Here is a 24,778-nt window from a genome sequence, read left to right as displayed (position 1 = left end):
ACCATGCAGATTTTGCTGCAATTTTCACCCTTTGGGCTGGGTTCACACAGAGTTTTTTTACGCTTTCTATGCCTCCCATTGATGTCAATGGGAGGTCAGAGGTGTAAACGCCCGAAGATAGAGCATGTCGCTTCTTTTTCCCGCTCGCAGGAAAAAAACGCCTCCGCCTCCCATTGAAATCAATGGGAGGCATTTTTGGCGCGTTTTGCGGCCCGGTTTCCACGTTAAACGACTCGCCAAAAAACTCTGTGTGAACTCCCCCTTGCATTGCAAAATCTGCAGCAAATCGCACCATAAGGCTCAGTTCACACGTCGCAGATTTGCACAGATTTTCAGCGCAGATTTTACCCTTTGCAATACAAAAGGGTGAGATCTGAGTCAAAACCGCAACAAAATCTGACACAAATCCGCGACGTGTGAACACAGCCTAAGGCTAAATGCACAAGTTGTGGAATTTGAAGCGGAAAATCTGCAGCAAAACCGCAGATAAACAAAGGTAACTCCGCAAGTAAAATGCGCACTTCAAATTGCATATTCAATGCATTTTTATATTTTCATGTGGAAACAGGTGCAGATGATCGGCTGTTGGTTTTGTTGCTTTTTTTTTTTGTAAAATTTTTATTTTGAATTTTAGATGAAGGTACAAAGAGAAGGGGAGAAGGGAAGACCTGGATGGACAATCAGGTAAGGCCCCATGCACACGACCGTGAAAAATCTACGATCCGCAATTACGGACCCGTTTGGTTCTATTGGGCGCGGACACCTTTCTGTATCGCTATGGATAGGTGACCGTGCCGTGGTACCGTGCCGGGAATTATGGAGCATGTCCTACTTTCGTATTTTACGGGCCGTGCTCCCATACCTTGTGTGGGAGAACGGCCCGAAAATGTGGCCCGCAGCCGTCCGTGCCCGCAATCGTGGGCCGTGATTATGGGCACGGCCGTGTGCATGAGAACTAAGGGATGGGAAGAAAATGACAAAACAGGTAAATAAATAATAAGAACAAACATCAACAATCAAAATCTCTGCTAATCATGCTGATCATTAAGCTGCCTTGGTGCTTTTTTTTAAATTAAACTTGTCAGATACAATTCTGAGATGGAAACGCAAAATAAATTGAAAGCAAAAAAAAAAAAGAGAAACTTGATCCAGCGCTGAGTTTAAGGGTATGTTCACACTACAGCGTCCGTAACGGCCGAAATTACGGGGCTGTTTTCAGGAGAAAACAGCCCCGTCATTTCAGGCGTAATGGCATGTGCAGGCGTCTTTCGCTGCGTCCATTACGGACGTAATTGGAGCTGTTTTTCTATGGAGTCCATGGAAAACGGCTCCATTTACGTCTGAAGAAGTGACAGGCACTTCTTTGACGCGGGTGTCTTTTTTACGCCCCGCCTTTTGACAGCGGGGCGTAAAAAAAATGACTGTCTGAACAGAACATCGTAAGACCCATTCTAATGAATGGGCAGATGTTTGCCGACGCTATTGAGGCGCATTTTCGGACGTAATTCGGGGCTAAAACGCCCGAATTACGTCCGTAAATAGTGTGTGTGAACATACCCTAAAAGTAAGTAATATTCAAAATTTATTCCAAATATATTAATATGAATTAACTACCTATGTAATTCGGACGAGTTACTTGCCCTTACTCATGGCATGGTGTTCAGCACATCATGAGTAAGGACAAGTGACTTGTCTCTCTCTGTCCGAAACGAAACGCGTAGGTCCGCTATCTGGTGCATCCACCCCTTTGTGTATGGACTTTTTAATATATTTGGAATAAAGTTTGAACATTACTTCCTTTTAAACTCAGCGCTGGATCAAGTTTCTCTTTTTCTGCCTTTGATCACCATCGTGTGCCGCCACGAGGATACGTGCGCTGTCCGGGCTCGGACATAGGATCGGTGAGCTGGAGGACTCCTCCCCCATTTACTTCTGCAAAATAAATTGACATGATGCGGATTAAAATCCACACCTCTGTTCAATTTACATGCAGAAAAAATCAGAAACATGTAAATGAGATTACTTGGAAATCAATATAATTGATTTTACATGGTTGAGCAGCTAGGCCCCATGCACACGACCGTGCCCATAATCATGGTCCGTTATTACGGGCACAGCCGGCCGCGGACGGTCATCCGCATTTGCGGGCTGTGATCCCATTAAAAGTATGGGAGCACGGTCCTTAGGGTATGTGTACACGACCAATTTTCAGGCGTAATGGAGGCGTTTTACGCCTCGAATTAGGCCTGATAAGACGGCTCCAATACGTAAGCAAACATCTGCCCATTGCTTGAAATGGGTCTTACGATGTTCTGCGCAGACGAGCTGTCATTTTACGTGTCGCTGTCAAAAGACGGCGCGTAAAATTACGCCCGCGGCAAAGATGTGCAGGACACTTCTTGGGACGTAATTGGAGCCGTTTTTCATTGACTCCATTGAAAAACAGCTCCAATTACGTCCGTAATGGACGCCGTGACAAACGCGTGCACTTGTAAAAACGTCTGAAATTCAGGAGCTCTTTTCTCCTGAAAACAGCCCCGTAATTTCAGACGTGTTTGGCGTTGTCGTGTGCACATACCCTTACAATAAAAAAATAGGACGTCCTTTTTTTTTACGGACGGTTTCTTCGGCCAGGACACCTTCCCGTAAATATATGGAAAGGTGTCCGTCGGCCAGAGAAATGAATGGGTCTACGGTCGTGCGCATGGGGCCTTATGGTTTGGTTCTCCCTGTAGAGAGTCAAGTCCCCCCCCCCATGGCAGAACATAAGGTAGGAGGCACCGCGTATTTAACGAGGGATTCTTCTGAAATGGGGACAATACCTTTTAACAGCAAACCAGCACCTGCAGTTTGGACAACTTCTACCTATGTAAGTGCCTCACCCACGATTTGTTGAGAGCGCTGCTGATGATCTGCCACCCACTACATAATGCCAGATGAAAGACATACTGCTTTCTTACACAATTACTTTATTTTCACTGCTGCTCATGTCGGCAAAAATGGAGGTTCACTTTAAAGGCTATGCACACCTTGGAAAACAATTTATTTTTTTTAAATAAATATGTGTATCAGTGTGTTTGGTGCAACTTTGTAATTACTTTTTATTCAAAATAATTTTATACTTTTTGAGATACAGCTGCTTTGTATCCTGTGCAGCTGTATCGTGCACTGAGACCTGAATCCGTCAGCTCAGCGGGACTTTCAGTGAAAGCGGGTGCTGCGTGTCTGACATGCCGGATCAAGCTGTTACCGATCACATCTAAGGGTATGTTCACACGGCTTATTTTCGGCCGTTTTTCTGGCCATAAACGGCTGAAAAATCGGAAGCAGAACGCCTCCAAACATCTGCCCATTGATTTCAATGGGAAAAACGGCGTTCTGTTCCGACGGGGCGTTTTTTTACTCTAGAAAAACAGCTCCAAAAACGGACGTACAAACCATTGCGAAAAACGCAAGTTAATTAAAAAACGGCTGAAAATCAGGAGCGGTTTTCCCTTGAAAACAGCTTCGTATTTTCAGACGTTTTTTGCTAGGCGTGTGAACATAGCCTTAGTGTGATCGATAACAGGTGGATTTTGCATGGACCCGCTGTCACTAAACCAGTCAGTCCCACTGACCTGATGGATTCAGGTCTCAGAGCAAGATACAGCTGCTCAGTATAGAGGATACAAAGCAGCTGTATCTCAAAGAGGAAAAATAATTTTGTTAGGAGCATTTTCCCTGATGCATTTGCTTCCGTTTATATTATTGGGGGATCTCAAATATTTTTTAAAATCTTTTTTAGCTTTTCGTATGTTTGCACGTCACAACATTGAACACCGTACATTTGAATCAATCTATTCATTGACATTGAATGCTGTACGTTTGGTCTATTTATTGACATTGGATGCTGTACGTTTGGTCTATTCATTGACATTGGATGATGTACATTTGGTCTATTCATTGACATTGGATGATGTACGTTTAGTCTATTCATTGACATTGGATGATGTACGTTTGGTCTATTCATTGACATTGGATGTTGTACGTTTGGTCTATTCATTGACATTGGATGATGTACGTTTGGTCTATTCATTGACATTGGATGATGTACGTTTGGTCTATTCATTGACATTGGATGATGTACGTTTGGTCTATTCATTGACATTGGATGATGTACATTTGGTCTATTCATTGACATTGGATGATGTACGTTTAGTCTATTCATTGACATTGGATGATGTACGTTTGGTCTATTCATTGACATTGGATGTTGTACGTTTGGTCTATTCATTGACATTGGATGATGTACGTTTGGTCTATTCATTGACATTGGATGATGTACGTTTGGTCTATTCATTGACATTGGATGTACGTTTGGTCTATTCATTGACAATGGATGATGTACGTTTGGTCTATTCATTGACAATGGATGATGTACGTTTGGTCTATTCATTGACATTGGATGATGTACGTTTGGTCTATTCATTGACATTGGATGATGTACGTTTGGTCTATTCATTGACATTGGATGCCGTACAGATTTATCGATTTGACGTCATGTTTGTATCTCTCTTCATTGACATTAGGATCTGCCTGTTTTTTTTACATTGGGTGCTGTATGTTTGGATTGGCGTTTTCACGGACGTTGGACGCCGTACATTCAATTCGTTTGTTCATTGATGATATAAAAATACATTTTTGAGTATACGTTTTTTGCATTGCCTAATAAAGCAGTAGATGACACTAAACAGCACCATCAAAAACCACACACGTTCTGTAGATATAGACTAGACGGACGTATCTAATCTGACTCGCTTTTTTTTTTAGCAAACGTGTGTCAGCTATGGGCCAAATATGGCGCTCACTTCTCAGAGACTTAGGACATGTTGTATAAAGCACAAGGTGGGACGCTGCGGTAATTCTTCTATGATAAAACATTACACATTTTAGGGAGATTTTTTAAAACCAGTGCAAGACGAGCCGTTACCCATAGCAACCAATCAGATCACTGCTTTCAATTCCTAAAGGACCCCTAGAAGATGAGAGCTGGAATGTAATTGGTTGCTCTATTGCACTAGTTTTGATAAAGCTGCTGCAATTTCACCCGTGTTCACCTCCGTGGCTTTTCCTTCCTTCATCATCCTCATCTTATTCCTGTGCTCCTCACCCCTCCGCCCCAAGTCTTTAGTCACCCGCTCTCTCTATTCCTCACCCTTGTTTTGTCCGCTGCTGCCGGGAGTCACCCGGTTTATAGACACAGGGGACGCCCGGCTACTAGGAGTAGAGATGTGCGCCCGGGTCTCCAGGAGAGGGTGAGGACGCAGCGGTCCTGAAGGAGGAGCCGACTCCCGTCCTGAGTAACAGGAGGAATCTGACACCCCCGGGGATTCATGCGGGACGCCCGACATGTTATGGGAGACCGCAGAGAACATGTGACGTGTAACAGCCCAATACCAGGTCCCGACAACCGGACTCTGATGACGTAATCAAATAATGGCGGGAAAGTCCTAACTTTACATGTCAGTCACACGACGTCCCCGAGCTTTGCTCCTGCTAATAAATACCAATTGTTAGGCTATGTTCACACGGAGTATTTTGGGGGAGGAATATCTGCCTCAAAATTCCGTTTGGAACTTTGAGGCAGATTTTCCTCTCCCTGCACGCCGATTTTCGCGCCGTTTTTCGCCCGCGGCCATTGAGCGCCGCGGGCATAAAACAGCGCGAAATACCCTTTCTCTGCCTCCCATTGAAGTCAATGGGAGGTCAGAGGCGGAAGCGCCCGAAGATAGGGCATGTCGCTTCTTTTTCCCGCGAGGCAGTTTTACTGCTCACGGGAAAAAGACGCCGACGCTTCCCATTGAAATCAATGGGAGGCGTTCTCGGGCCGTTTTTGCCGAGTTTTGCGACGCGGTTTCCGCGTCAAAAAACTCGGCAAAATACCCCGTGTGAACATAGCCTTAATGTTCTCACTTTCCATAAACTATTTGATAATCTTTAGGACTGTTGTGTCTAATCTGTCGCTTTCTTGCAAAACTACAACTCCCAACATGCCTGACTGTTGGGGCTGTAGTTGCCTACGCCATCCATACATATACGTCACGCAGTAAAAACACCTCTCAAATATAGGAAGCCGTCTGGATATTTTGTACAGGATCATATATAAACGGACCCTGAGGTTAGGGCTAAACGCCAACTAATGGCCACGTGACATAAGATCGCAACTAATGATGTGATGAACTAGTGATGTGAATGTGGTCTCGCTGAAATCCGGCAGGTTTAGATATCCGCTGTCATGTGGTAACTACGCCCGCGAAAAATAGTGCATGTCACTTCTTGGGCCGTTTTTGGAGCCGTTTTTGTTGACCCCATTGAAAAAACAGCTCCAATAACAGCCGTAAAATACGCAGCGAAAAACACGAGTTACTACAAAAACGCCTGAAAATCAGGAGCTGTTTTCGCCTGAAAACAGCTCTGTATTTTCAGACGTATTTTGCTAAGCCGTGTGAACATACCCTTACCAATATAAAATGATTTGGCTAAAAGAGCATTTGTCACTTGATGCCAATAAGGGAGTATTCCCGCCACAGACAATGATGGCATAACGCCAGGGGTCCAATTCATCCTGAAAACGGCGGGGTGGCAGTTTTTCACTTTAAGAAATTGTCCACACGTAGCGGAATTGCGTATTTTCCATCCGGAATTGCGGACAGAAAATACGCAGCAGCATACGGTAGCAGCAGAGTGGGTGAGATTTAACAAATCTCATCCACACGCTGCGTGACATTTCCTTGCAGAAATGAATATATGAAATATATTTCGTACCGCAGCATGTCAATTCCTGCTGCGGAAAGTGGACTGAATTGCTGTGTTTTTTAGAGGAGAGGTCGCCATCTCCCAGCAGTGAGAAAAACGCTGCAAAATACGCACCGTTTTCTGCAGTAAAAAACGCAGGAAATGGTGCGGTTTTTCCGCAGCGGAATGTCTGCTGGTTTCTGCGGAATTGCTGCAGAAATTTTCTGCAGCAATTCCGTTACGTGTGGACAAGCCCTAGGAGGCTCACATGGTAGGCTGCATGGACTCGTTCTGCACAGTTGAGGCTATAGTCACACACGTGGGATACGCGGAGGTCAAGTCCACAGCGCATCCTTCCCAGAAGCCGCAGGGAATTCCAGCCGAAATTTGGTGCAGATTTTCAGGCGGAATGGCCGCTCAGAAAGCAGAGGAATCCGTACTCACCTCCTGAGGTTTTCACATAACGAGGCGTCCCTGCTCCTTACGTCTGGTCTCTGTACAGTCGGCCTCCTGTGATTGGCTGTAACAGTCAAATGGGACACAGCGTCCTCACGAGCGGCCTGCTGCACAGAGACCGGCCGAGGGGACAAGTACCCGTCGCAATGGCAACACTTTCTTTTTTTAAAACAGTGATTAGATCTTTTTTTTTTCTTGCTCTAAATTTTCTTGACTTTTACTTGGCAAATGCGATTTTTTTTTTCTATGAAAAAACAACATTTTTTGAGGATTTTCACTTTCATATAAAATTTATTTGAGAAAATCCACAAAACAAAAATGTGACATAAATTGACATGCTTCAGAGTAAAAATTCACACTTCTGGTCAATTCATGAATGTGTTTTCCTGGAGATTTTTTCCGCAGCATGGATGAGATGTGTTGTAATTTTATCCACGTTGCCGCCACTGTAATACGCTGCAGATTTGCCGTCCATAAATCCGAACAGAAAATCTGCTACGTGTGAACATAGCCTACAAGTTGCCTCAACATAAACCATAGTCAAGAGGTCTCAGCTATGTCTAAACTTGCAGCCCCCAATTGGCGGTTTGGGGAACCAATTTGCGGAGAACCATGACAATATAAGGGTATGTTCACACGGCAGCGTCCGTTACGGCTGGAATTACGGGGCTGTTTTCTGGAGAAAACAGCTCCGTAATTTCAGCCGTCATGGCATGTGCAGGCGCTTTTTCGCTGCGTCCATTACGGACGTAAATTTAGGAGCTGTTTTTCCATGGAGTCAATGGAAAACGGCTCCATTTAACGTCTGAAGAAGTGACAGGCACTTCTTTGACGCGGGCGCCTATTTACGTCAAAAGGCGGGGCGTAAAAAAAATGACCGTCGGAACAGAACATCGTAAGACCCATTCAAATGAATGGGCAGATGTTTGCCAACGCTATCGAGCCGAATTTTCGGACGTAAATCGAGGCGGAAAACGCCCGAATTACGTCCGTAAATAAGCCGTGTGAACATACCCTTAAAGGGGTTTTCCATTAACATTTATCACCTATCCACAGCATCAGTGATAAATGTTTGATCTCTGGGATCCCAGAAATCATGAGAACACTGGTCCCCGAGTCCCCGGTGTCAATGGAGCGGTAGTGGCAAAATGTTGGCGTATCTTAAGCCACGCCCTTTTCCACAAAGTCACGTTCCATTGGCGGGCGACTCACAGGCATTTGTTCTTTTTGGAGCATTTCATTGATAAATTTGTCTAAAATGATTTGCGCCAAAAAGAGGTGCAACTTATGGATGAATTCTGGTGCCACGCCAATAGTAAATATTCTCCAAATATGAAACAATTCTCCCATTAAATTCTATTAGGTCTTGGATACAGACAGCAAATGTTATACAAGAAAAACTCGGGAACATTAGGTCTCCGCTTACAATCCCCCGTTCATCTGCACATCTTTATTGCACTTCTGCACCGTTAGTAATAGACAGAACATCCCAAAATCCAGTAACTGAATCAAGTGCGATGGTTCTTACAAAAAGAAAAACAACACAAAAATACAAATTAAATTAAAAGCTATACAAGATATTGAAACAAATGTTCCTGACCCGTCCCCTCTCTGTAGTGGTAAAATGAAGAGCAAGGGAACACTAGCAGCTGATCGTGGCGACGCTTCTCTCCTCGCAGCTTTAGCTCAGTAGCTCCGGCTGCACATTAATCCTGCGCAGGACTTCCTCGGGCATACAGAACACGGGATTTACTGGCTTAATCCGTTCTTCTCCCAGGAGAGATAATCCGGCAATTCCAAACAAGGTATGAAATGGGTCCACCTGGGGAAGAAACGTCTTTACTGCTTCATTCTGGAAACACGTGAACAATTCTGACCGCATAAAACCCGGTAATATGGAAAACCCCGACATCTCTACAGAGCGAGGGGACTGAAAAAATGTCCAGCGAATGGGGATTAAAAGACAACCCAGAATGTGGCCACCGTTGCAATCAGCTGATCCCCCCCCCCCCCCTGGTCCAGCACCCCTGGAAAACAGCAGATCTTTGCTGGGTAAGAAACAGCCAACCGGGCATTGTATGTTGCAGTCCACAGAACGGGAGACGGGGCGGCCCCTCTATGTGTCCTTCATGAGACAACCCCTTTAGAGAGGTTGTCCAGTCATAAGAAATTGATGGCCTATCCTCAGGATAGGCCAACAACATCTGATCGGTGGGGGTCAGACTCCCGGCACACCCACTGATCAGCTGTTTGGCAGGGGCCGCAGCGCTTGTACTGTGAATCTGCTTACGGTCAGTGGATGAGAACAATCTTGTTTACATCCAGAAGCAGAAAACCTGTATTACTGCTGAGGGTTTGCTACAATTGTATCCAGTCTAGACAATCCTCTGTGAGGTCAATAGTCTGGACTCCAGGCCGACACATTTTAGGGCCCATTCATATAACTTTGTTACCACTGTCAGGTATTTGTTACCCATAGTCTATTATGACATCCGTTTAATATATACAGTGAAGGAAATAAGTATTTGATCCCTTGCTGATTTTGTAAGTTTGCCCACTGTCAAAGACATGAACAGTCTAGAATTTTTAGGCTAGGTTAATTTTACCAGCGAGAGATAGATTATATAAAAAAATAATTATATATATTTATTTGCATTGTGCACAGAGAAATAAGTATTTGATCCCTTGAGCAAACAAGACTTAATACTTGGTGGCAAAACCCTTGTTGGCAAGCACAGCAGTCAGACGTTTTTGTAGTTGATGATGAGGTTTGCACACATGTTAGATGGAATTTTGGCCCACTCCTCTTTGCAGATCATCTGTAAATCATTAAGATTTCGAGGCTGTCGCTTGGCAACTCGGATCTTCAGCTCCCTCCATAAGTTTTCGATGGGATTAAGGTCTGGAGACTGGCTAGGCCACTCCATGACCTTAATGTGCTTCTTTTTGAGCCACTCCTTTGTTGCCTTGGCTGTATGTTTCGGGTCATTGTCGTGCTGGAAGACCCAGCCACGAGCCATTTTTAATGTCCTGGTGGAGGGAAGGAGGTTGTCACTCAGGATTTGACGGTACATGGCTCCATCCATTCTCCCGTTGATGCGGTGAAGTAGTCCTGTGCCCTTAGCAGAGAAACACCCCCAAAACATAATGTTTCCACCTCCATGCTTGACAGTGGGGACGGTGTTCTTTGGGTCATAGGCAGCATTTCTCTTCCTCCAAACACAGCGAGTTGAGTTAATGCCAAAGAGCTCAATTTTAGTCTCATCTGACCACAGCACCTTCTCCCAATCACTCTCAGAATCATCCAGATGTTCATTTGCAAACTTCAGACGGGCCTGTACATGTGCCTTCTTGAGCAGGGGGACCTTGCGGGCACTTCAGGATTTTAATCCATTACTGCGTAATGTGTTACCAATGGTTTTCTTGGTGACTGTGGTCCCAGCTGCCTTGAGATCATTAAGAAGTTCCCCCCGTGTAGTTTTCGGCTGAGCTCTCACCTTCCTCAGGATCAAGGATACCCCACGAGGTGAGATTTTGCATGGAACCCCAGATCGATGTCGATTGACAGTCATTTTGTATGTCTTCCATTTTCTTACTATTGCACCAACAGTTGTCTCCTTCTCACCCAGCGTCTTACTTATGGTTTTGTAGCCCATTCCAGCCTTGTACAGGTCTATGATCTTGTCCCTGACATCCTTAGAAAGCTCTTTGGTCTTGCCCATGTTGTAGAGGTTAGAGTCAGACTGATTAATTGAGTCTGTGGACAGGAGTCTTTTATACAGGTGACCATGTAAGAGCTGTCTATAATGCAGGCACCAAGTTGATTTGGAGCGTGTAACTGGTCTGGAGGAGGCTGAACTCTTAATGGTTGGTAGGGGGTCACATACTTATTTCTCTGTGCACAATGCAAATAAATATAGATCATTTTGACAATGTGATTTTCTTTTTTTTTTTTATATATAATCTATCTCTCACTGGTAAAATTAACCTAGCCTAAAAATTCTAGACTGTTCATGTCTTTGACAGTGGGCAAACTTACAAAATCAGCAAGGGATCAAATACTTATTTCCTTCACTGTACATCATGAAGAGCTCATGGCGGTGGCACGTCACCCATAAATGTTCATGTTAAAAAAACTAAATAAATAAAAACATACGGCGGTTAACGCTTTTTACAGGATTCTATTGCATGGAATAGTGTAAATCGACCATCCCATTCCATTTTATTGTGGTGTACTGATATATACCGGCCCAACGCAGTTCTTTTGGCCCCCGTTGGGTTAATGTAGCCTATAGTCACATTTGGCGTATATTTTGGGAGCTTTTCTGGCGTACACGCTAAATGTACATCACAAACGCAATGTGAACAGGGCCTTACCTGCACTGAACCTAACAAAGCAGGACAGAAGAGAGATGTACAGGATACAATTGTAGCAAACCCTCAGATGTGAGAAGGCATTCACAGACAGTAAGCAGAGATTTTTAAAATGGTAAGAAATAAAAAGACAAAGTATATTAGAAAGTTGCGGACATCTTTATTATACAATGATTACTTTTACAGCCGCATCTTTCAGGGCCATCCCCCCCGAGTGCGGAACTACAGAGTAACTCACCATATCACCGGGCCGGTCTGCAAATCCCCCCGTCTCTTCATCCTGGCAGGCCAGAATAAACAGACGCAGCTTGTCGCGGTCTATCCAGTGCAGTCTTCCAATTATTTTTAGAGAAGCCAAAACCCACCATGAATAGCAGACGTCAGGGAGCTGCAACACAAGTCATTCCTTATAAATCTATATATATATATATAATTGGATGGTTTGGGTAATGAACATGAAATAATTGGATGCACGGTGAGACTCAGGATTTGCGCAGGAATTCTGATCCAAAGAATAGGGGTGCATGCCGCGCCCCCCCCCATGGCCATGTTCATTCACTTTCCATTAATGTCTATGAGAGATACTGAAACAGCCATTTCCATATATTTCTAATCGATTATAAGCGCCCCCATCCGTGGGATTGCTGTGGGGTCCCAGCAGTCTGACTTTTTCCAATCATACATTTAAATGGAATGTATCACCTATATTTTTTTTTCCTAATTAAATCCATATAGCGAGATATAATCTTTTTTTTCTAATCTGATTTTAATTTTTGATTGTAGATTTTTTTAATAATATTTTCTGTACATGATTTTGGGGGTTGCCATCTTGCTTGAACTGCTGTTAACAGCATTTAGAGAGACGCTGTACAGCAGCCACATGGACCATAGGAATCAGCGGTCTGTATTTGACCCATTGACTTCTATGGGAGTTTTCTAGGCATGCTCTGTGACCTGCTCAGGGAGGAGGGGAGCTGTGTCCACCATCTATTGTGAATGGTGGATTTTGTATTATCTATCTATCTATCTATCTATCTATCTATCTATCTATCTATCTATCTCATATCTATCTATCTATCTAATCTATCTATATATATGTGTAAGGCTTCGTTCACATCTGCGCCAGGGTCCTGTTCCGACCGAGCTTTCCGTCGGAACGGGACCCTGACTGACCCGTTTCCATCACTATTGATTTCAATGGTGACTGATCCGGTTATAATGGTTTCCGCTTGTCTTCGTCGTGCAAGGGTTCCGTCGTTTTGACGGAATCAATAGCGTAGTCGATGTTGGTGATGGAAACGGGAACCTATTGTTTGTGTCTGTCAGGGCTCCGTTCTGACGGGAAGCTCAGACGGAACGGAGCCTTAGCGCAGATGTGAACGAAGCCTTACCCGTCATTGTAATCCTGCCTGTGATGATAACGAGTTGATTGCTAAGAAGTGATCTCTACAGAACAGGAAGGGTCAGTCTATTGTGAGGCTCAGTGGCCAGGTGAATACTGTAATATTTCTAGGATTATTTTTTTTAATATAGATAATGACATAGAAATTGTTAAAAAATATATATATTTAAAAAATAAAAAAACACAAAAAAAACAACTTTGTTCTTTTTGAAGCAGTCTCACCTTTTCTGGGCGCCCGTTGAGTCCCCCTGATGGCAACTGCCGTTCACAAAGCCACCAGCCCAGTAAATCCGCGTTCATTTGGTGCAGTTGGTTTGTAACTGCCAGGAATCCTGTGCAACAATAGATCTAGAATTACAAACACAAAGTTTACATGTGAACGTCTGAAACAAGAAAAGTTTCTAGAAAAGAAAACTACATAGAATGTTCCAGAAATGTATCAAGAACGTGACAAGTATTAAAAAAAGAATAAAATACATAGTATAGTAACCCGGCACTGGGGATATAGAGGTTTCCTACCTGCCCAGCATGAGACTCGGAGCCCGGTCTGCAGCCGAAACCGCCATCAAAATTCATACACGATAAAACAAACTCTATAGACTTCTCTATATTAACGGCCTCGAGTTTCCCCTGAAAGAACAAAAAGATTTCACGCATCAAACATCTAATAATCCAGAAACTCTGAACTGCAAAATAGAAGAGGAAGACGACGCAGAGATTCTCAGAAGACTTAGTATGACTTATGTTAGTATTTTATCTGGGCTACGTTACTAGAGGTTTTTTACTTTTACAAGTAACGCTCGGTTTACATCTGCCTCCGAGTTTCCGCTTAAAACGGAAACCCGGATGCAGCGCCAGATCCGTCATACGAGAGATACCACTAGTACCCAACGGACAGAATCATAATGGAGTCTGTTGAGTTTTATCATTTTATAGTCAAGTAACTTTACATGTCCATGTTGTCCAATGGCCGGTGTGGAACTTTACGTTACTATTGACTAAGCCGGACTGCGGCCTGCAGTGATTGGACAATGCAGTCAAGTGACAAATTATGTCACTATGGACTGCCTAAGCAACACTTTGGATGGAGGAAGGGCAGAGGACAGAAGAATTCCAATGGTCAGTGTATTTTATTACATGTTCCAGGGGTTTTTGGAAAATATTTGTGTCCCCAACAACCCCTATGGGTCAGTTCACACATTGCGTAAATACAGTAGCAGCAAAGTGGATGGGACAAAACAAATCTCATCCAGATGCTGCATAAAAAAAAAACGCTTAGAAATTGACCTGCGGTGCGGAATTGTATTCTGCAGCATGTCAATTCTATTTGCGTAAACGCTGCTTAGTTGTTGCGGGTTTTCCCCATTGAATTAAGTGGGGAGGTAAAACCCGCAACAAATAGCAGTTGATGCATTTTTTGTGGCAGGTCCGCAGCGATTCTGCCGCAAAAAACGCAACTAAAAAAATAAATAAAAAATCTTATACTTATCCAGGAGTCTGTGTTTTTTCCGCCAAGCCAGCCTCCCGTGATGGCTTTTCATCCAATATGACCGCTACAGCCAATCACAGGCTGCAGCGGCGGTCACATGGGATGAAACATCATCCCAGAAGGCCGGCCTCCTGGGATGACCCTTCTTCCCATGTACCCGCCGCTGCAGCCAATCACAGGCTGCAGCGGTCTCCTGGGAGGAAATGTCATGCTAGCAGGTCGGCTAAGTGCTGCGTTTCCCCACTTTATTTGATGGGTGAAGAGCCGTGAATAGGTATATAAATACACACACACATTATAAAAGTATTATTCATAACAATTATAACTAAAATGTTTATGCCTGTAGTTCATTAAACCTACCAAAAGTGCAAGTGTAGCAACAGCACAGAAAGAAAACCGGGTATCTATTTCCCCTGCAAGAACACGGAGATCATCAGTCAGTACAGGAAAACCCATCCAATTATACATCAGTAATCAGCGTCCCCTTCTAAGTTTTCCCTGCACAGCGGCGCCCCCGGCCACCTGGCTATGCAGGGAACTGCAGTCATCCCTATTCACTTGTGGATGGCCTCAAGCACAGCGGGTGGCCGTAGCTCCATTATTTAGGGAAAGTGCTGCAGCCCCTTCATTCTCTGGACCGGTTGGGTGACCCTTATAAGTTTTATGTACTTTTGTATGACCATTTAATATCCCGGGAACCTATCAGGTCCCACTCATACCAGATTAAAGGAATTTTACTGTAACTAAATCTTTATTTGTGGAACCTCCATTAAAAAATAGAACAGACATTGGTCCACATTTACGGAGAATGGTGTTTTTACGCACGTCTTAGTAAAGGAAGCAGTTGGAGTGTAGCATGTCATCACCTTTGACATTTTAGCGTAAACTACTAATAATTATGCGCCATTGTGTTTTTGGCTCTCACGTTGGATCATGGCCTTAAAGGGGGAATTCGTGATCCCCCCCTTATGGAGATTTATTTCCCTCAGTGTATGTGTTGCAGTCACTGATAATCACGTTTCTTTAGCTGGTGGTTTAGTAGTCATTTATAATCATTCTGTCCTAGCTGTTATGGAAATCAGTCCTTCATGCCCTGATTTGGCGAGCGGAGCTGCAGTGTAAAGCATGGGAGTAAAACAGAGCAGCAGCCTGAGCCTCTAATGAGACCAGGGGCGTAGTTCAGACTACTTCAGACAAAGCAATAATAGCTGTGACCTAATGCAGCTGACATCAGTATACAGTGACGGCATATACATATAGATGAGTATAGCCAGGCTATAATGTAACACTATACAATACAGCAATTACCCCACTTGTCTCCAGAAAATGATCCGTCTTCTTTCTGTAGAGACTTTACATACTCCACTATTTTTTCGGTGTCTACTTCCGAAAGGCTGTCAAAAAGTGTCAGGATCTGCAAGGAGAACATGACCGGATTCCCATATCACACATGAATTATTCCAAATACAATACGTCTGGGAAAGATTTAATCAGATCAGATATAACAAGGATGAAACTTCTCATCCATGTATTGTACCTGCACAGCGCTCAGTGTGTACAGGAGATGGGGGTCGTGTCCGATACTCGCGCTGAAGCCCCCACACTCGTGCTGACAGGACTTGATATAGGTCAGGATCTCCTCTTTGTCCAAACGTTGAAGTTCACCCATCAGATCCATAACGGTCAAACCCCAATATACTCCACTCATCCGCAGGTAATCCGACATACAGTATTCCTGCCGAGACATGGACCAGCGCGGATCAATAAAAAGCTCATAGATGACGGAGCGGCTTAACGGTGCGGGGTCCGGGTGTCGGACCCCACAGATTATGTACTGATGACCTATCCGGTGGATAGGTCATCAGATATCCAGTAGCGGACTACCCCTTTAATCCACACAACTACCTTCATGCAACTTTGCATCAAACAGTGATTATAAGCAAAAATTGCGCAAAAAGTTTCCGTCAAACACGTACTCAATAAGACTTGTCTACATTCACAAGTTCGCGTGTTAAAAGGCTATTTTCACATTTGAAATAATTTTTTTTTAAATAAAAATGTGTATCAGTGTTTGTTGTGAAACGTTCTAAATACTTTTTATTAAAAATTACTTTTACTTTTTGAGATACAGCTGCTTTGTATCCTTACACAGAGCAGCTGTATCGTGTGTTGAGTCCTGAATCCGTCAGGTCAGTGGCTCAGTGTCAGCGGGTCCTGCATGTCTCTGACACGCGGGATGGAGCGGTTACCAATCACATGCAAGTTCATAACGAAGATGGGATCGATAACAGGTCAGAGACACGCAGGACCCGCTGACCCTGAACCCGTCAGTGCCGCTGACCTGACGGATTCAGGTCTCAGTGCGAGATATAGCCGCTCTGTATACAGGATACAAGGCAGCTGTATCTCAAAAAGTAAACATTATTTTTAATAAAAAGTATTTAGAAAGTTGCACCAATCACACTGATAGACATTTTTATTAAAAATAATTACCCCACACAGTCTCCTATGTTGCTGGATAGCTGCCCAACCCCCCGCCCCCCCCCCCCCCTTGACACAATCAGTCGGGATTCCTGCTCGTCACATATGGAGCAGCAGTTCTATGGCTCAGACAACTTGTGAAGAGCAGATTATTACGTTTTTTATTCTTCATCTCTATATAGTCCAATGAGTTCAGATCTATAACGGCTACTCACGTAATCATCTTTCTTGGCTCCATACAATTCAATATATTCAGAGTGTTTTTCCAGCAGGAGAGTTTTGGGAGCATCAGCTTTAATAAGAACATCCTTCTGTGGGGTCCCCTGTGAAAAAATAAAAGAAAGTGACATACAAACATTTACAACTATTCCCTAGCACAGCAATACATCCAGTCAGAACAATCACAGCGGTTATAAGTATTCCCAATCTAAGCAGCAAAACAACTGAAAAACGCTCCGTATTATTTTATATTAGTTTTATTAAAAATAAATACAGACGATTGGATTTTGGTATAGAAGGTGCAATATTTTTGCATTTTCAATTCAAACTAGCCATCTCATAAGTTCCTGCAGCCACCACTAGGGGGAGTTCACTACATATGGATTTATATTGCTCCCATTGACTTCTATGGGAGCTGTATCGATATGTATATAGTAAGCGCCACCTAGTGGTGGCTGCACGCAGCTACTACCCTTATAATGATAATGAAACAAATCAGTACCGAATTTTGGACTCATGTACAATAAGGACTGCATCCTACGGACACCTTAATATTTTTTATGTTGGAATACCCTTGGGATGACCGATCCTCAGCAGCAAGTGTGATTGGACATATTTAGCACTTTACGAAAAATTGGGAATAATGACGAGAATGGACCTGTTGTTGGGAAATGACTGCTATTATTTCATAAAATACAGGAGTAACATTACATCAAGGTGGCAATAGTGCGGCTGCATTTTAGTGTCTGTATTACGGCCGCAATACCCGGACCTCCCGGATGTAAATCCGAACTTAGATCGCGATAGTGTTTATAGAATAATTGTCGGATTTCCAGTAGTAGAAATCTCTGAGCAGTGCCAAAGGTTTTGATCTCTATAGAGCGATTTAATTTTGGATATCAGTGGGGGTCCGAGATCACAGACTTCACCGATGTCATCTACACACCTATATCTATGACATCAGAAGATCATTTGGACTGGATTTCCCCTCTAAGGCCTCATGCGCACTTCCGTCAGCTGTTGAGCGGCCGTTATTGACGGTCCCGTCACACACGGGTGGCTTCCGTGTGCAGCCTGTTGTTTCCCGGACCAAATTCAATGAGAAGGACGAGACTGTTCAGTCAAAACGAGCAGGAGTAGGACCTGCCCTACTTTTGATGGAACGGCCGCACGGTTCCGTTAAAACAACAGAAGTGTGCATGGCCCCATTGAAATGAATGGGTTCAGGGTGCTATCCGTGACAACAACGGACCGCACCCTGAAGGAAAAAACTGAAGTGGGCATGAAGCCTAAAGGAGTTTTCCCGTCAGGGACATTTATGACAAGTCCACAGAATATGTCATAAATGTAAGATAGATGTGGTCCCACCTCGGGGGCCTGCACCCCTCTCTAGAATGGGGCTCCCTAAACCCCGTTCTAGCTTATTCTGCTCTCGCCACCTCCCGGCCACTTCCTGATTACATGGTCGGGAGTTACAGAAACAGCCTAGCTCAGCGAGTTACGCTGTTTCCGAATGCATGGTCGGAATTCACCTGCTTCTGCCGCAACACAGAGCGGCAGAACAGGGTTTAGAGGTAGGTGCAGGTCCCAGAGGTGGGACCCGAATCTATCTGATATTTATGACATATCCTGTGGGTATTCCATATATGTCCCTCGTGGGAAAACCCCTTTAACCCCTTAGTGTCTAAGCCTGTTTTGGCCTTCAGGACCAGCCCCATTTTTGCAAATCTGACATGTGTCACTTTATGTGGTAATATCTCCAGAATGCTTTTACCTATCCAAGCGATTCTGGGATTGTTTTCTCGTGACATGTTGTACTTTATGATACTGAAAAAATTTTGTCATTAAATTCAATATTTATTTGTAAGAAACGCCAAGATTTAGAGAAAATTAGCAAAAATTAGCATTTTTCTAAATTTTAATGTATTTACTTGTAAAACAGATAGTAATACCACACAAAATACATACTAGTTTATATTTCCCATACGTCTACTTTATGTTTGCATCGTTTTTTGAACATTCTTTTATTTTTCTAGGACGTTACAACGCTTAGAACTTTAGCAGCAATTTCTCATATTTTCAAGAAAATTTCAAAAGGCTATTTTTTCAGGGACCAGTTCAGTTCTGAAATGGCTTTGAGGGCCTTATATATTAGAAAGTCACCATAAATCACCCCATTTTGAAAACTGCACCCCTCAAAGTATTCAAAACAGCATTCACAAAGTGTTTTAGCCCTTTAGGCGTTTCACAGGAATTAAAGCAAAGTAGAGGTGAAATTTACAAATTTCATTTTTTTTCTTCAAAAATTCATTTGTAATAAATTTTTTCTGTACCACAGAAGGTTTTACCCAAGAAATGCAACTCAATATTTATTGCCCAGATTCTGCAGTTTTTAGAAATACCCCACATGTGGCCCTAGCGCGGTCATGGACTGAAACACAGGCCTCAGAAGCAAAGGAGCACCTCGTGGATTTTGGGCCTCTATTTTATTAGAATATATTTTAGGTACCATGTCAGGTGTGAGGAGGCCTTGTGCTGCCAAAACAGTGGAAACACCCCAAAAGTGACCCCATTTTGGAAACTATACCCCTCAAGGAATTTATCTATGGGTATAGTTAGCATTTTGAACCCACAGTTTTTTTGCTAAATTTATTTGAATTAGTATGTGAAGGTGAAAATCTACTTTTTTTGTGAAAAAATTAGGAAATTTTAAATTTTTACAAGGAATAAAGTAGAAAAAACACCCCAACATATGTAAAGCAATGTCTTCCGATTATAGCAATACCCCATATGTGGTAATAAATTGCTGTTTGGACCCACAGCAGGCCTCAGAAGAGAAGGAGCACCATTTGGATTTTGGATTTCTGATTTTGCTGGAATAGTTTTCAGTCCCGTGTCGCGTTTGCAATGCACTGGAGGGAAGAAAACCGTGGAAACCCCCCAATAGTGACCCCATTTTGGAAACTATACCCCTCAAGGAATTTATCTATGGGTATAGTTAGCATTTTGAACCCACAGTTTTTTTGCTAAATTTATTTGAATTAGTATGTGAAGATGAAAATCTACTTTTTTTCTGAAAAAAGGTAGCCATTTTTAATTTTTACAAGGAATAAAGGAGAAAAAGCGCCCCAACATTTGTAAAACAATTTCTCCTGATTACGTAAATACCCCATATGTGGTAATAAACTACTGTTTGGACCCACACCGGGGCTTAGAAGGGAAGGAGCACTATTTGGCTTTTGGAGCTCAAATTTAGCTGGAATGTTTTTGGGTGTCATGTCGAATTTGCAAAGCCCCTGAGAGACCGAAACAGTGGAAGCCCCCCAAAAGTAACCCCATTTGGGAAACTACACCACTTAAGGAATCTATCTAGGGGTATAGTGAGCATTTAGGCCCCACACGTCTTTTGCAGAATTTATTAGAATTAGGCCGTGAAAATTAATATCAACATTATTTCCACAAAAATGTTGCATTTTTTCAATTTCACAAAAGATAAAGGAGAAAATGCACCCCAACGTTTGTAAAGCAATTTCTCCCGAGTACGGCAATACCCCACATGTGGTCATAAATGTTTTTTCATTAGAAAGTAATTAACCCTTTACGAACTGATTCATGTTTTGCTTTTTAGTTTTTCCTCCCCGCTTTCCAAGAGCCACTACTTTTTTATTTTCTGTCAATAGAGCGGTGTGGGGGCTTATTTTTTGCGGGACGAGCTGTCGTTTTTATTGGTACCATTTTTTGGTACGATGCCATATCGGTGGACATAAACGGCTGTTTGGGCACGCTGTAGGGCTCAGAAGGGAGGGACGCCATTTGGCTTTTGGAGCGCATATTTTGCTTGGTAGTAGCTCTGGCGTTTTGCTGGTATTTCAGTTTATAATGTGGGGGCACATGTAGGCTGGGCAGAGTACATCAGGGGAATAATAAGAGGGTATAATAATGGGGTAAATAAATAATAATCCACAGATATGTGGCCAGTGTCGCACTGATAAATGGTGCCCGATCTTATCCACTTTTGGAACACTCTGTACATTTTGCATCGCCATAATCTGGGAGCCGGAACTTTTTTTATTTTTTCACCACCGGAGCCGTGTGAGGGCTTATTTGTTGCGGGACAATCTGTAATTTTCATTGGTACCATTTTGGGGTACATGCGATTTTGTTGATCACTTTTTATTCAATTTTTCGGCAAGCCAGGTGATCAAAAACCATCAATTCTGACAATGATTTTTATTTATTTTTGACAGCGTTTACCCTGGGCTATAAATGACTATTATACTTTATTCTGCGGGTCGGTACGATTACGGCGATACCATTTGTATATAGGTTTTTTTATGTTTTGCAGCGTTTGAGCAATAAAATCGCTTATTTAGAAAATAAATGTATTTTCTGTATCACCATATTCTGAGAGCCATAACTTTTTTATTTTTCAGTCAAAAAAGCGGTGTAAGGGCTTGTTTTTTGCGGGACGGGTTGTAGTTTGTATCGGTACTATTTTGGCGTACATGCGACTTTTTGATCACTTTTTATTACATATTTTGTGAGGGGTGGTGACCAAAAAATAGTGATTCTGGCATTGTTTTTCGTTTTTTTTCTTTTGCGTGGTTCACTGTGCGGGAAAAATAATATTATAGTTTTATAGTTGGGGTCGTTACGAACGCGGTGATACCAAATATGTGTACTTTTTTTTTACGTGTTCATTTTTTTTCCTATAATGAAAGACTTATTATAGGAAAAAAAGCAGTTCTTGTTTATATCACTTATAACTTTTATTTTTACACTTTTTTTAAAACATTTTTATTCTTTTTTTTACTTTTTTCACTTGTCCCACTAGGGGTCACTTAGACTTGCAGCTCTGATCGCTGCTGGAATACATTACACTACACACGTAGTGTAATGCATTCCAACTGTCATTGTGACGTGACAGTCACACTGACAGGAAGCCTACGACGACCACCCTCGGGGTGGTCCTCATAGGCTTCTGTACATGGCAACCCGGAAGCCATTGTCTGGCGTCCGGTTGCCATGGGTACCATCGCCAGCCCCCGTGATTTCACATGGGGGCTGCCGATCGGCGCTAAAGACCTTAATTGTGGCGTTCAAAATCGAACGCCGCAATTAAGGGGTTAACTGCCGATATCAGCGGCGGCAGGCCGCTGATCGGCAACGGGGAGAACAGGGCTGACACCCTGCACAGTTAACCGCCGCTGCGGTGTAGCGCCGCGTGGCGGTTAACTGTCAAAGCACTGACGTAACTGTACGTCAAGGTGCGCGAACTTACTGCTCACCATGACGTACAGTTACGTCATGGTGCGTTAAGGGGTTAAAGAGGCTCTGTCACCAGATTTTGCAACCCCTATCTCGTATTGCAGCAGATCGGCGCTGCAATGTAGATTACAGTAACGTTTTTTTTTTGTTTTTTTAAACAAGCATTTTTGGCCAAGTTATGAGCATTTTTGTATTTATGCAAATGAGGCTTTCTAAAGTACAACTGGGCGTGTTTAAAGTAAAAGTCCAAGTGGGCGTGTATTATGTTCGTTACATCGGGGCGTGTTTACTACTTTTACTAGCTGGGCGTTCTGACGAATCAGCATCATCCACTTCTCTTCAGAACGCCCAGCTTCTGGCAGTGCAGACAGCGTGTTCTCGAGAGATCACGCTGTGACGTCACTCAGTTCCTGCCCCAGGTCCTGCATCGTGTCGGACGAGCGAGGACACATCGGCACCAGAGGCTACAGTTGATTCTGCAGCAGCATCAGCGTTTGCAGGTAAGTCGATGTAGCTACTTACCTGCAAACGCTGATGCTGCTGCAGAATCATCTGTAGCCTCTGGTGCTGATGTGGCCGACACGACGCAGGACCTGGGGCAGGAAGTGACGTCACAGCGTGATCTCTGGAGAACACGCTGTGTCTGCGCTGCCAGAAGCTGGGTGTTAACGAACAGAAGTGGATGATACTTCTCGTCAGAAAGCCCAGCTAGTAAAAGTAGTAAACACGCCCCGATGTACGCACATAATACACGCCCAGTTCTACTTTTGCAAGCCTCATTTGCATAAATATAAAAATGGTCATAACTTGGCCAAAAATGCTCGTTTAAAAAAAAAAAACCTGTTACTGTAATCTACATTGCAGCGCCGATCTGCTGCAATAGCAGATAGGGGTTGCAAAATCTGGTGACAGAGCCTCTTTAAAGCTGCAGTCACGCGTTTTCTAGTGTAGACAGATGTTAGATTAACGTCTAGACTTAAATATATGATACACTACTGCGTTTTAGTTTGTGGCGATGTTGTGGTGAATCACATTTTTTCCAAACTCCGCATGCTCTGGATTTGAGGGGTTTCTTTCAGCCGTTTTTTCCATAGGCTTCTCTATAGGACCTCAAAACCGGTAGAAAAAAAAACATGTACAAAATGCCACTAAATAAAAAACGCCACTAAAAATGAACGTTACATTATAATAACGGGGGGGTTTTAAGAAGCGTTTTTTTTTTTTATGCAGTTTAAATTGCCAGAAAAATTGTGCGTGCGTGAAGGAGACCTGAAGGGTCTCCCATAGGATTCAACGTAGAGAGCGGTCACAGGCGCCGCCACCTCTGCAATTCATCTTCTGCCTGGCCGCTATTGACTGCGGCATCTAAGGGGTTAATCGTCATTAGCTCCGGTCCCTACAGCAGTGTCCTGCCCAATATACAGCAGACACCCGCTGGTGATGGCAGCTCCTGTGCCTGCGCCATCACCGCAACCTACAGCTACGTTGATTTGCGCTAAGACACCGTCAGCAATGCCGTAAATGTACGTTGCACGTCGCCAAGGGGTTAACAAGAGGTGATGCGACTCGGGTATCTGCGGTTCTTCAGATACCCCTTTAAGCAACTTGCTGCTAAGCAGAGTAGTTCCAAAGATGGAGGTACTCTAGAAGACGCTGGTACAGCAGATGCTATGGGTGGCAGTGAATGGAGTGACACAGGCATAGGGAGGGAACATAGGGGTGACAGGGAATAGAGGGGCAGTGCATGGCAGAGGTCTGCAAGCTGTAGCTCTCTAACTGTTGAGAAACTGTAACTCCTAGCATGCTCTGACAGCCGCAGCATGATGGGAGTTGTAGTTTCACACTAGTATATGGCGCAGGAGGAAGTGGACACGGGCAGGGCACTGACCTCGAGTGACATGACATAACGTTGTGTGTAGAGGCCGGAACTGGCGACAGGTACAGGGGTTGAGTGACAGGCACGGGCTGGGGGCAGCGTCCTGCGCTGGCGGAGACTCCAAAGACCACTCTACCTGCAGACACTACTCACCATGACCGTGCAGGGCGGAGCTTCTAGCAGTCACTGCTCGCTAGGACCCCGCTCCTATACCGTGATTGGAGGAATGTGACATAGGCGCCTTCACCACTGCCTGACCGCACAGTTCATTTTAGTATAGCTGTCCTTAGCACTGCCGGGCTAGATGTGAGACGGGCATCGCTCGTGACGGCTTTTGGTGAACATGCTCTTCATGGGACTCTTCAGCGTCACTCATCCGGACCGGCAATAACTGAGGACAGCTATTCCGTTAGGGCCCTTTAGGTGTCTTGTGTGATGC

At 43.7% G+C, this 24,778-nt stretch overlaps 2 protein-coding genes across 4 annotated transcripts in view; both read right to left on the bottom strand.

Moving 5' to 3' along the window:
* Positions 1 to 5,460, bottom strand: part of MSH4 (mutS homolog 4) — a 48,885-nt gene extending 43,425 nt beyond the window's left edge. For both annotated transcript variants that reach the window (XM_075832856.1, XM_075832857.1), the window contains exon 1: positions 5,195 to 5,460. In XM_075832856.1, coding sequence (XP_075688971.1) covers positions 5,195 to 5,414 — 220 coding nt within the window. In that variant the 5' untranslated portion in view covers positions 5,415 to 5,460. The remainder of the gene's footprint in view (positions 1 to 5,194) is intronic.
* Positions 5,461 to 8,647: 3,187 nt separating this feature from the next.
* Positions 8,648 to 24,614, bottom strand: RABGGTB (Rab geranylgeranyltransferase subunit beta). Of its 2 annotated transcripts, none has more exons than XM_075832851.1 (9): positions 24,493 to 24,614; positions 17,192 to 17,299; positions 16,033 to 16,230; positions 15,804 to 15,909; positions 14,856 to 14,908; positions 13,526 to 13,636; positions 13,229 to 13,354; positions 11,843 to 11,992; positions 8,648 to 9,052 (listed from the first exon to the last, which is right to left on the bottom strand). In XM_075832851.1, exons 1-9 carry the CDS (start codon positions 24,493 to 24,495, stop codon positions 8,912 to 8,914), a joined length of 996 nt encoding a protein of 331 aa, XP_075688966.1. In that variant the 5' UTR covers positions 24,496 to 24,614; the 3' UTR covers positions 8,648 to 8,911. The 2 variants fall into 2 exon arrangements, with proteins under 2 accessions (XP_075688966.1, XP_075688965.1); XM_075832850.1 differs by lacking the exon at positions 24,493 to 24,614 and adding an exon at positions 24,352 to 24,486.
* Between the last annotated feature and the right edge of the window lie 164 nt (positions 24,615 to 24,778).

The sequence above is a fragment of the Rhinoderma darwinii genome, chromosome 7 (assembly GCF_050947455.1).
Source record: "Rhinoderma darwinii isolate aRhiDar2 chromosome 7, aRhiDar2.hap1, whole genome shotgun sequence".
In the NCBI taxonomy this organism is placed as follows: domain Eukaryota; kingdom Metazoa; phylum Chordata; class Amphibia; order Anura; family Rhinodermatidae; genus Rhinoderma; species Rhinoderma darwinii.
Note: the sequence above shows the minus strand (reverse complement) of the source record. Positions and strands in the feature narration are given on the sequence as shown.

Excerpts from the sequence above, each read along its gene's own strand:
- RABGGTB (XM_075832850.1), bottom strand. Across the intron at positions 13,355-13,525 it reads CCGAGTCTCATGCTGGGCAG|ATCTATTGTTGCACAGGATT; the intron begins GTAGGAAACCTC and ends TTGTAATTCTAG. Across the intron at positions 9,053-11,842 it reads CAGACCGGCCCGGTGATATG|GTGGACCCATTTCATACCTT; the intron begins GTGAGTTACTCT and ends TTTCTTCCCCAG.